Source organism: Hippocampus comes, unplaced genomic scaffold, assembly GCF_001891065.2.
Source record: "Hippocampus comes isolate QL1 unplaced genomic scaffold, H_comes_QL1_v1.1 scaffold335, whole genome shotgun sequence".
Lineage (NCBI taxonomy): Eukaryota > Metazoa > Chordata > Actinopteri > Syngnathiformes > Syngnathidae > Hippocampus > Hippocampus comes.
The window spans coordinates 1267390-1279920 of record NW_017805823.1 but is presented as its reverse complement, the minus strand read 5'-3'; the positions used below and the strand labels follow the sequence as shown (position 1 = coordinate 1279920).

General features: G+C 40.2%; 1 protein-coding gene across 9 annotated transcripts in view; it reads left to right on the top strand.

The window, feature by feature from the left end:
* Positions 1–12531, top strand: part of tax1bp1b (Tax1 (human T-cell leukemia virus type I) binding protein 1b) — a 35025-nt gene that overhangs the window by 3130 nt on the left and 19364 nt on the right. For 2 of the 9 annotated variants that reach the window (XR_002170186.1, XM_019886297.1), the window contains exons 3-14: positions 5056–5158; positions 5351–5541; positions 6381–6539; positions 7229–7377; positions 7619–7709; positions 8759–8944; positions 9021–9272; positions 10039–10209; positions 10349–10421; positions 10516–10652; positions 10751–10876; positions 12155–12208. Coding sequence is in view for 8 of the 9 variants with exons in the window: in XM_019886297.1 (XP_019741856.1) it covers positions 5056–5158; positions 5351–5541; positions 6381–6539; positions 7229–7377; positions 7619–7709; positions 8759–8944; positions 9021–9272; positions 10039–10209; positions 10349–10421; positions 10516–10652; positions 10751–10876; positions 12155–12208 (1692 nt within the window). In the remaining variant the exon portion in view is untranslated. The remainder of the gene's footprint in view (positions 1–5055; positions 5159–5350; positions 5542–6380; positions 6540–7228; positions 7378–7618; positions 7710–8758; positions 8945–9020; positions 9273–10038; positions 10210–10348; positions 10422–10515; positions 10653–10750; positions 10877–12154; positions 12209–12531) is intronic. The other 7 variants (XM_019886301.1, XM_019886298.1, XM_019886305.1 and 4 more) reach the window with 7 other exon arrangements.

The window sequence follows — 12531 nt, the reverse complement described above, 5'->3', positions numbered from 1 at the left end:
CACAGAAGTCGATTTACTGCTGAACACCCTCACTCAATTTTGAGGATTTGCTCAGCTCAGAGCCTGACCCCAAATATTGATGAACTTGTAGAAAAGTTAAGACACCACCGAGTATCAGCCTCAGCCTCAAAGAAGTGAATATTACTTATAATATACTGTGCAATCACATACTAAGAGTTTTTACTCAGTTCAAGTTTAAAAATTAAAGTGCAATATTTGCTTTCGCTGCTTGTTACTTCTTGAAGAAAGTGTTGTTTTTGGTTTATACATTTTTGCACTTTATTTTGTTGTTTTTCAATCCAATTATGTTTTAAAAATATTTTATTCGAGTAAATGATCGAAAATTACTGCACTATTATTTGTTTTTCTTTTAAGTAAATTTAGCCTACTTTTGCTAAAAGAGAAAATATGGACTAGTGATAGTGCCTTGAATAATATCGGCTTCTTTCATTCATGTTATGGGTATTTTTATACAAAGGAAATTTTTTTATGCCTGTTGAAAATTAAAGTTTACTGACATAGCCATAAAAAAATGTTGCTTTATTTATCTGACCGTATTGGAATGTATTTGTTAGGTTTTCGGTCAATTAAATTTGGTTCAAGAAACAATATGTGGTTATTTTTAAAATTTTCAATGAACATTCGATCAGTCCGGCCCTCGGCTTGCAGCAAAAATTTTTATCTGGCCCTCCGTCCATTTGACTTTGACACCCCTGGCCTAAAGTGTTTCTGTTTCAGGTCAATTGGGATTACTCCCAATTATTTCTACTTGCCTAAATGCCACAATAATGAGAGAAAAATTCCTCTTTTTTTTTTTCATAGTTTGTCATGACTTTCTTCAAAGTGTGAAGTTTACAGTAAATTCACCGTTACTTTAAACAATTTGGGGAAACCCAGATGATGATGTCACCTTAATTTTTTGGGTCACCATAATATATTGAGGTCAGACGAAACTAAAATTGAACCGTTTGGCCATATTGAGCATTGCACGTTTGGTGGTACAAGCGGGGGAAACTTGCAAGCCTGAGGACGCTATCCCAAATGAGAAATATGGAGGTGGTTGCAGCATGTTTTTGGGCTGTTTTGCTGAAGGAGGCACCGGTGCACTTGACAAAATAAATGGCATCATGTGGAAGCAACATTGTGGAAATACTGAAGTAACATCTCAAGATATAAGCTAGGAGTTTGGGCGTAAATGGGTCTTCCAAATGGACAATGACCTGAAGCATACTGCCAAACTGGTTACAAAGATAACCAAGAAGAGTGTGCTTTAATTTTATTTCAGATAGTGAGGAGTGGTTTGTGTCTTTTTATAAAATGTATGTGAATTTCTGGTTGCAACTGCATATACAATGTTATATTTGTGGCACTGAATGTGGATTTGTTGACTAGTTGAGGTCTGGAGCTCAGCAAGTTAGAATAGATTAAACTGCAGACGGCCTTTCTGGCAGTGTTGACAGATGAATAACTGCTGCCAAAGTTCTTGTTTTGGCATGCCGATGACCTTAATGTAGTGTTAGTTGAGCACTCAGTGTTTCCTCACGGCAAAGAACACTTGTTTTCCTACAGTTTTTTTTTTTTTAATTAATCGCCTGCACTGCTATTTGTCAGTGTTTGTCCATATAGTACAGGTTTAAAACGTGCTTATCTACATAAAAAAGTTTGGACTTGGTTGTCTGTTTAAATGGAATTTGTCAGCACCCTTGTCACATAGTTTATAGCAAATGTAAGGTCAAACAGTGAGCTCCACCAAGAGACCTGTACTCAACTTCAGATGTGTTTGAGTTTTGAATCAACATTTCCCAAAGGAAACCGTAGCAATAAAATAATGTATTTCCAGAGTCGAACTCACCATCATAAAACATTTATTAACAGAACAGGCATCTTTTGAGTAACATTTAACTGGCTTAATGGTCATGAATATGACGTTTACCACTGTTAAGTTTACAATCAGTAAAACACTGTACTGTAATGTTGCGAAGTGCTTACTGCTTTGAATGCGGGTTTGTTAACATCATGGCAATATGTTAATGAATTATATTTAACTATATTTAAATATTTAACTGACGTCGCTTGAGGTGCATTGTCTTGTGTGCTGTGAGGTGGAATGACTCTTCAAAAAGTGTTGTTTGACTTAAGAATTAAAAATTATAAATAGCCAAGTACAGAGATGTGAACATTTGACTGAAGTAGAGTTTTGAAGTGTTTGTTGTGTATGACCTCACAAGACTGGTTAAACCATACTGTAATATTTATCACACTTCACTTGCATATGCAGCAGCAGGTTAAGTGCTTGATTTGACAGAAAGGCATTAATTAAAACAAGATTTACATCCCTGCAGTTAACATGTTTGTAGTGGAGACTTTCCTCTGCAAGGTAATCTACAACCATAAATCAAATTAAAAAAGAAAAATATACCCGTGGGGCACCAAATGTCAAACTTCAAGATGTACAGGTGCTAGACATTTTTTTTTTTTTTTTTTTTGGTCACATCTGCAATAGCAGCCTTTGGCTCTTGGAACAGTTCCCATACAGCGTGACCAGAGTTTTCTTGGGGCGCACGGAGGTGTGGGGTTGGGCCGACTTGTCAGGAGGCAGAGGAAAAAGCAAAACACTGCTTTGTAATTAACATGTCTCACTCACCATGTGATTCATGAGCACTTCCTGTCTGTTTTTCACTCTGACTGCCACTGGGACAGCAGATGAGCGTCCCGCAGCAACCTGCTGTTTTTAACTGTACATCTGTAGATCTGGAACCCCGGCCTTGACTTTGACAGCGTGCTGTAAACATGAAGTAACACTATGTAAAACACTTAAACTTTTAAAAACACACTTTTTAATAATATTTATTAGCGCTTGTCCTCACTCGCTCGTGATTGAGATCTAGGATATTATTGTATAAAGTCACTTTTAGGAAGAAAAAAAAACAACTTTCATTCGTACAGTTCCCTAAATAAAAGCTGTTTTTTTGCAATTCCTCTTGAAGTTACACACACACACACACACACACACACACACACACACACACACACCAATCGCAGGGCACACATAGACACACAACAACCATACACACTCACAATCTCACTTAAGGATAATTTAGAGTGATCAATTAACCTATTGTGCATGTTTTTGGAATGTGGGAGGAAACCGGAGTACCCGGAGAAAACCCACGCAGGCCCGGGGAGAACATGCAAACTCCACTGTGATCTCTGCACTGTGAGGCGGACGTGCTAACCAGTCAACCACCGTGCCGCCATGCATATTCAACAGGGGTGTCAAAAGCATTTTTGCCATGGGACATATTGTAGTTAGTTTCGTAGGGCCATTATGACTGTGAAACCATATACATGTTTAATCACCCCCTTTTTAATATTACATATACAGTACAGAATTATTGGATAACAACTTTTAAAATCAAAAGGATAGTAGTTGGTTCAACTGTTGTTCAAGATTCTGTTACAAGACAAGAAAATGCTTGCAATATCTCAACATTATTGTTTATTACATGAGAAATTAAATTTTGGTACAATTTTTTTTTTTTTTTTTTCCATTTGCTTTCATGGGCCACATAAAATGATGTGCTGAGTCAGACCTGGCCCTCGGGCCTTGAGTTTGACACCTGTTATACCATAATCCTATAATATTGTGTAATTTAAGATCATTTTATATGGCCCGCGTAAGCAAATCAAGCATGTTAACCGTGTTGCTCGCTAAAGTCTGAACCAAACAGTCAAATTGTAATATGTAATCCATAATAACATCGAGAGATTGCAAGGATATGTGGAAGTGATTAAACATATGGTGTCACAAAATTGACAGTCATATCGGTCCTCCAAGGGAAAACGTAACTACAGCGTGGCCCATGACAAAAATGAGTTTGACACCCCTGGCTTAAAGCATATGGTGTAGATAAAGCTATACCGAAAAGTTAAAAAAAAAAAAAAAAAAAAAGTTTCTCAGTGTTGTCGTTTGGCAAGTAGTAAAACGTATTCCCTGAGAAAAACTACTTTGAAAACTGTACTCCATTATACAAAGAACAGTTCCCGAGATTTGTCCTCGGTTATAACTAAATAACCCAAATATTTAAAAAAAGAAACTATTTCTGAGGTGTCAATCAAATCCAAACACATTGGTATACCTAATGTTTTGGACTGTGAGTGTCTATTTACATACACATTGTAGGCACGTCTGAGGCAAGTGAAAGAGTTGCTCTCAAGAGTTTTCAGCCAGTGCCACTAATGAGTTCACCGGTGGGGGCTCGCCTCCAGTAATGACATAAACTCACTATGTGCATGTTTTAATTGCTTCCTGTTCTTTACTGCTGGAGGCTGGAAGTGCACCGGTTAACAACTGGGGGTTTTGCAGCAAACGGGGGCCTTCTATCTCTGGCTCTGATGAACACTCGCACCGTTGTAGCTCCAGGCTTTTAGTGCATAGCATAACACAATTTGTCTTCACGCATGAATACATTGCGACAGATACATGGCAGGTTTCAAATGATACAGCAGTTTGCTGTTGTTGTTTTTTTTTTTTTTTTAATACAGTATGGAAGTAAGTAGATTTGTTTTGGGTGCCTGTGTTAGATGGTGGACACTAAAAGACAGCCCCCTCCATTGACTCTGCTTTTATTTGACGGTTTTATGGCAGAAGATGGATGTTAAATATGTATTTTCTGTACTTTTACACTCCCAGCCCCACCTATCATCAGCCACCGGTTAACAACCCATAAAACACAATTCGTAGTTTTATTGGAGTTGTCATTCATTTCCAAGTCACTTTTGTATAAATATGCCATCTCTATTTCTCTCTTGTTATAAGCAACAGCAGCAACATGCAGATGGCGACCATGAGTTTTTTTTTTTTGTTTTTTTTTTAACCATGTATGTACGCTCATCTAAGCAGTGATTACAAAGTTCCCATAATATTAACGACACACAAAAGTGGCTGTGTGCGGCCTTTAAGGAGTCACCGGTTTTGCTGTCTACCATTGTTATTATATTACACTGATGTGGTGAAAGCGTCTGTTTGAACAGATTCCCCGAAATGTCTTGCAGGTCGGCTGGAGCACAGCGAGGGACTATTACACATTCTTGTGGTCCCCCCTCCCTGAGAGCTATGTGGACGGCACCGCAGTCAACAGAACAGTGGTCTTTCAGGGTAAGATCATCGTGCTTGTATATACTAAGGTACCTTTTGATAAACCACAGGTTAGATGCCTTTTTAAAATGGTTGAATGAGAAAGGCTCTGTGTGCTGTTGTCGGCCGTGGTTGAGTTAAGGCTTTTGTGTTTTAATACAAGATTTGGGGCTTTTCTGAAACCGTTTTTGTGTTTTCTGTCATCTTTTCCAGGATATTATGTGCCCAATGATGACGGCGAATTCTACCAGTTCTGTTATGTGACCCACAAAGGGGAGATTCGTGGCGCCAGCACACCGTTCCTGTTTCGCGCCAATAGCCCCTCTGAGGAAGAGCTGCTGACTGTGGAGGACGAATGCAACTCTGACATTCTGGTGGTGACCACCAAGGCGGGATTTCTCGAGGTAAAGTCAGCATAATTGAATGTGAATGTTGACTTATGGGCACACTTGAATAACCGGTCTTTTGTTTTGGCCTTATATTCCTATTCAAACACGAACAGAAGACTGGGCATTTATTTGCCTGTGCCTTTTCCTCAGACAATAAAACGATGTTTTTCAGACTTCTAAAATAGTGCTTGAGATTCCTTATTTTTATGTTAACAAATGTTTTAATACCATTCTGAGTGCATAGATACGTACAGTGGCATCTTGAGTTACCAGGGTTTTTTTTTTTTTTTTTTTTGCCTGAGAAGGTTGTCATTTTTTTTGCTTTGTGTTGCATGTCCAAATCTGAGGTACAAGTGAGCTTCAGCTATGCCGACGTTCAAATGAAGAGGAAGAAAAAAAACCGAGCCCCTATCACTGAAACTCTTTCAGCTGTTTTATTATTCAGGACACACAGCCAAACATGCAAATACAGAATGAAATCACTCTCAAGGAGCATGGAGTAGGATTGACATTGACCTAAGCGTGTGAGAAATGGCCAAGCCGAGCTGGAGTCAAAGCTCCTGAAATCACTATCCACACCCCTTAATGGCGTTCATCAATGCACAAACACTACAATGTGTGTGTGTGTGTGGGTTGGCTGAAATACACTTGATGAAACCACTTTATTTTTTTGCATTCTGTTATTAGGTTTTGTTGTGTACTTATATTTTACATTACAGTGCATTTTTAATATAAAAACATGAAACCCAAATGTCTTCAAAATACCTGCGTACACTGGGATCTGGCCTTACTGCATCATTTACGGCTGTGAGACGCAGCGCAACAGGTTGAGCAAGTTAGTTTTCTCTTTGCAGCAAAAGGTGGAGGAAGCCCAGCGTGTGAAAGATGAGCTGGTGAAAAAGGTGGCTCTGCTGCAGCAGGAGATGGAGCAGCTGGAATTGGCCAAGGAGAGCCTGCGGAAGGCGTGTGAGCGGGAGGAGGAGAAATGTGATCTGCTGAAAAGACAAAATCAGGTAAAGTGGAGTTTAAGGCAGGAAGAAGTCACGATTTATTTCATCAAAGTGGACACTCACTGACTCCACAGTTATGAAGTGCACTCATGCATCACTGTAAGATCATGTTGCTGCTGTTTGACGAGAGCCGTTCCAATGGCACCAAACAGTCTCGTAGCACCCCCTAGTGAAAGACATCCAGACCTATTTTAAGGTACGCCTCTGATGGCATAAATCAAGATTTGACAGATATGTATGTCTGCATTATCAGCTTGCATCTCAACATTTTTACAACTCAACCATTAAGTCTTAAAAGTAATGTAGGTTTAAATTCATTTCACTCTCTTCTGCCATAAATCTGCTCGTTTGAAAACAGCTTGTAGAAGAGTGAGGTGGCTTATGGTTGTTAATTTTATGAACATACTTTTTTTTTTTTTTTTTTTTTTTTTTTGGTGGGGGAGAATATAATACGGCCAAAATTATACTCTTACGTAGTAAAACAAATAGTTTTCTGTTTGGTTTTTTTGGTGACATTTTTAAGTTGAATTGAATGGTTAGCATTATTTGGACGTGCAATTGATCAACATTAACCTTTTTTGGACAAACTTAACTGGCTTCTTTTTTTTTTTTTTTTTTTTAACGACAAGTGGTTAGCTTCTTTACAGTTAGATGGCACATTATTTGAAGAATTATTCCATTCTGCTGTCTAGGAACTGCAGACTTCTTCCAAGGTCTTGCAAGAAGAGAAGGAGGAAATGAAGAGGAGGCTGGAAGAAGCCACATCAAGGGTGTTACAGCTGGAGGAAGACCTTATCGGAGTCACCCAGAGAGGCCTACAAAAGGAAACCGAGCTGGACTTGTAATATTTGCATACACGACAGTTCATTTTCTTGACAGACTTACTTAAAAAAACACTCACTCGGTCAAAAAAAGCCTTCAGCTGCAGTCTATCCTGTTGACTTTGATTTCCACGTCATTCCAAATAAAATCTAGATTTTTACTCATAATTAAATTAACCTGAAATGAAAATATTCTTCATATGTCACAGTGTGTAAAAAAATATGACTTATGATAATTTTTTTTAATGTTGTGTTTTGTAGTCTGAAGGACAGAATGAAGAAACTTACAATAGAGAAGGAAACACTTGAGTCTCAACTCAACAATGAGAAAGATGAGAAGGAACTCTACAAGGTAGTGTGTGCTCGTATTTTTATGGCTTATCATTGTTATTATTATTATTATTATTATTATTATCATTATTATGTCATTGTAGTAGGGAGACCACTTCCCCAGTTCTGGCTTCTCTTCACTGTGTCCCAGTTCATTTTAAGGATACTTCTATGTGTTTTCAAATCTTTAAATGGCCTCGCCCCAGCTTACCTCTCTGAGCTCCTCCTCCACCCCTACGCACCTGCCCGGTGCCTCAGGTCTGCTGACCAGAAGCTACTGCAGGTGCTGAGGACTAAGCGGAGCCTCAAAGGAGATATCAAGCCTTTTCTGTTGCCAATCCTTCCCTCTGGAATGACCTTTGGTTAAATATGAGGCAGTGCCCCTCCCTGTCTATTTTTAAAACTCGTTTGAAGGCACATCTTTATTCTTTGGCTTTTGACCCAATATGAGACTGACAGCGTTCTATTGTTTTCTGGTGTCTACTGTGCAAGAGTTAGTTTTCCCAAGATGAAAAGCAGTATTGGAATGGCAAGGTCCCAGGATGTGGCAACAAGGAGCTCTCCTGTCACATAATCATTTTCTCCAATTGGTTGGCAACAGTTTACTTGACAACTATGTTAAGTGACAGCTTTACGTCATGTACAATTTACGAGATTGCCTCAAAAGGGGAAGTCTGTTTTGAACTTTTTTTTAACTACTGTGTTTATTTTGCACATTTTTTCCCCCCAAAACATCTTCTGAAGCGGGCTTGCCATATTGATCTGTCCTCTGCTGTGTCTGCTGCTTGTGGGTCTTTTCTTGTGGTGGGCACTGCAAAGGAAATGGGATTGCCACAAACTACGCAGTCATGACGGAAATTTTTCCCCCCCAAAAACATCTTATCCCACATCTTATTTAATTTCAATGATAACTGTATGGCGGCCGAGCTCTACCCAAATTACTTCTTTATTTTTTCTGTTTGTCATGGTAAACTTATTTTGACTGTGCACTTATTATAATGATTAGAATGAAAAAAGATAATTTGTTGTGTAAATGGTGTCAGTGCTTTATTTATTTTGTGTTTGCATCAGATTCACCTGAAAAACCGTGAGCTCGAGAACACGAAGCTGAGTGCAGAGCTGCAGATGATGAAATCGGTGGACGTTAACAAAGACAACACCATTGCTCAGTTTAAAGAGGAGGTTGGACGACTGCAGATGTGCCTTACTGAGAAGGAGAACCAGTACAAAGAGATCATGGCCAAAGTTTCCCCCTTGGTACGCGCTGTTAACCCGTAGGTCATATTCAGTGTCAAGATACTCACATGCTCCATTTTGGACAATTTTGTGACAGGGAGACTTAAAGGCCCTCAAGGAGCAGCTGCGCCAGAAAGAGGAGCAGCTCCAGGCCAACCAACAGCAGTCGACAATGCTGGCGGCCGAGTTGAGGGATGCATCCAGTAGCCGTGACCGCACCATGTCCGAACTATACCACATGAAGCTGGAGGCTGATGCACTGCGACAGGCCAAAGCCGAGGCACAGGATCACTGTGACCGCTTGGAGGTACTGGTGGAGAAAATGAAGGAAGATGCCAATCAGGAGGCGGTAAGTCACTGCATTTACTTGCCATGACAGTAGGCACTTCTAGATGTAAACGATAATAAGTTGAAGGGAATTGTCCAGCTCATGACTCATCCTGTCTTTGGACTTCGCTGAGTTTACTGTGGAAATCATAAGAAATAAAAGAAATAGAGGTCCTCTGTTCCAGGGCCAGAATCCACTATATATGTCAGATCACGTGACCAAACCTAGAAATCAAGTTAGCGGTCTTATACAAACAAAGTTACCCACTAGTACATGGAAAAACTTTCAAGCAATACACACTACTTTAACTTGGATGAGAGATGGTATTTGTTTACAGTGAGAGACTTATTGCTTATCTGCCTTAAAATCAGAGGTAATTCGCTGACTAGCTTAGCGCCTTTGTTTGCGCATGAGTGGTGATGCAGTCATCTGATTGGTTGCTCTCTCTGTCAATCAAGTTAACGGGATTGATGATAGGCTGGCGGAGTACGTTCTGTGAAGTTAGCGCCTTGTTTGAATGGCATCGCCGCTGCCGAGGCGTTTTCGACGCTTGTCGTGTGAGAGCCCGGGAGCCGCACTGAACCAGCCAAAGAGCCGCATGCGGCTCGCGAGCCACCGGTTGGCCACCCCTGCTCTAAATGTTCAAATTGAATAAAAACACACACAAATAATCCCGAATACACCAGCCCTCTTGACTTATCCATCATAACTGTCTATTCTGTAGCCCCTCCCCCTTCCAATTTGAAATGATCGTTGACTGTGATCACTACAAATATGTCATGTTCAGCAGGCCAAAGCGGAAGAAGTCTGTACAGACCCGGCTCTCGTAGCAGAGCTGCAGAGAGAGGTGGAGGACCTGAAGCTGCGTCTGCACATGGCAGCCGAGCACTACAAAGAGAAATATAAGGAATGCACTCGCCTTCAAAAACAAGTGCTGAAATTATCCGAGCAACCAGGGGTGAGTCGGCACTCTGTTTACTGGCAGGACAGTCTCTGCCTATCACACCCTCGCACTTTCTTCATGTACTTCTTTTCTTTTGTTTTTAGAGTTAATTTTCAGTAATAGAAATGAGATAACGGTATTGTCTTGTGTGTAGGAGCCGAAGAGAAACTCAGCACAAGAGGTAACAACAGTACCTGCATCAGTGAGTCCAGACATGTCTGTTCCAGGTCAGTCTGTCACTTTGAAAAACAACTATTTCATTGTTTTGTCAATTGCTGCTGGCTTTTCCAACCCTTCACTCTTGCTCAACTATCTGATTAGCCTTCATGGTCCTCACAGGAAGTCCGGGTTCTGCAGATCCCATGCTGGAGGCCATCATCCAGGAGAAACTCAAAGGCATCAGCAGAGAGGCATCTGACAAGTATTCGAAATACAGGAAATACAAGCAATTGTTGATGGTAAGAAGCTTCACCTCTCCCTCTTTGTTAGTAGTTCTTTCTTAGTAGCTGTTGATTGTAGAAACTGTTTTCTTTTCCATCCTTGGCTGATTTTTCAGGAGGAAAAGGAGCGTAGCGGCATGATGCATGATGAGCTTGCCAAGATGACGGTGAAAGTGAAAGAGCACCAGAAGATCAGTGAGAATCTCAAGCTGCAGCTTGCATCAGAGGAAGACCGCTGTATGGTGGGTGCATCCTCCAGACTGTTTTCTCTTGTAAATGTCTTTTTGGTATTTTGTCCACCTATAAAATCAGATTCAGTGTATTTGACTGTCTGGGAAAACACAGAAATGAGGGCAATTTCTTAAAAGACTTGTTGCAAAGTTTGCCTATAGACTTTTAGAATAGTCTTTTATTTTGGAAAGTCACTATTGTGCGAGGTTATAGTCCAGAACTTGATGTTTTCCCTTAGTGTTCCCAGTTTGTCTTAGTTTAGATGCACGCTTTTCTCATAAGCTACTGTTAACTTACACTGGTTGTTTTATTTATTAAAAATAAAAAAATCCAAAAGACTGTTAGGAGAAATTGTTGTAGTACCTGGTCTAATATAGCAGAAATGCAGAACGTTGCAAATGTGTCACTATTGACTACTTTTAGAATCAACGATTCCATTGATTTATCGAATCCTGTGATAATTATTATTTGGTTTTGCTTTGGAGTGTGTTATAAAACTGCTGTTTCGTAATTTCGGGTACATTAAATGGAAAGCTTTTCAAAATATAAATATCAAAAAGAAAATGCATGTTAAAGCATCAGGTGGTCCTTGCTGTAAATCAGAAACAAAGTTACGTCCTCGGGAATTCACGACAGTGCAAATTGGAATAAAAGACTCATACTTAGAACACTTCGACAGAAACAAAAACAAGACAGTGAGTTAAGAATATAAATGGCTTCCTAACGATTATTGCTGATGTGTACCGGAATTTTACCCAGTGGTGACGAGCACATATAGTTAGTTACCATATTATAATTTGTACTCCCAAAAAAACTTTTCATGTGGCCAGACTGTGTAGTGGTGGAAATGGCCTCAGCCATTCCAGTGTTGTGTTCTCTTATGTATGGCTAATGTAAGCTCAGATGGGATCGGCATTTGATTACACGTCTTCCCTTGAGCACAATCCTTGTGACATTGTTGTTTATGAGCAGGCCCCATCTGCGAGACAACACTTTATGGCTGTTTATGTCCGCCAGCGGAGGCAAGGGAAGCTTGGCTCGGAAGAGCCCTCTCCAGTTGCCGTCCTAATGCTCCGCTTGGCTCGGGGGCAGGCTGATATTTGCCCGGGTGTCTGTGAGGAACTCAAACAAGTTGTTTGGCTCCGAGCGGCACCGCACATAAATCAGCACTCAGCAGCATAGAGGAATCTTTTTTTTTTTTTAACTCTTCTTTGAGGAGTGCATGACAGACGAAGGACAAGCAAAAACGAGTGTGCTCATGCTCATTGTTTATCCTTTGTTTACTCCAGAGCCAGGTAGCCGAGAAGGGGCGGGAGCTGAAAGAACTCAAGGAGAAACTGGAGGTGCTTTGTAACCGCTTTCCTTTTCTCTTTTATAGACTCCGTCCACCCTCCCGAAAAACAGCAGCCATTTTTTTCCAATCTGGTCTTGAGTGTTAAATGTCCCTGAATTGTAAAAGCAAAGTAAATGTGTTCTTATTTTCCCTTCCATTAGTTTGGACCACAGAGAGACCTAAAATGCCCAAAACTAATGTTTGGAGCCGCTTTGGAGGGTCTGAATGACCCAATTAGAGGGTTAGATTGTAAATTCAAAAGGCATCTGCAACTAACATCAATAAAACAAAGTGGTCCCGGTGCCTTTGAGAGAAGAGGATTTTATATATATA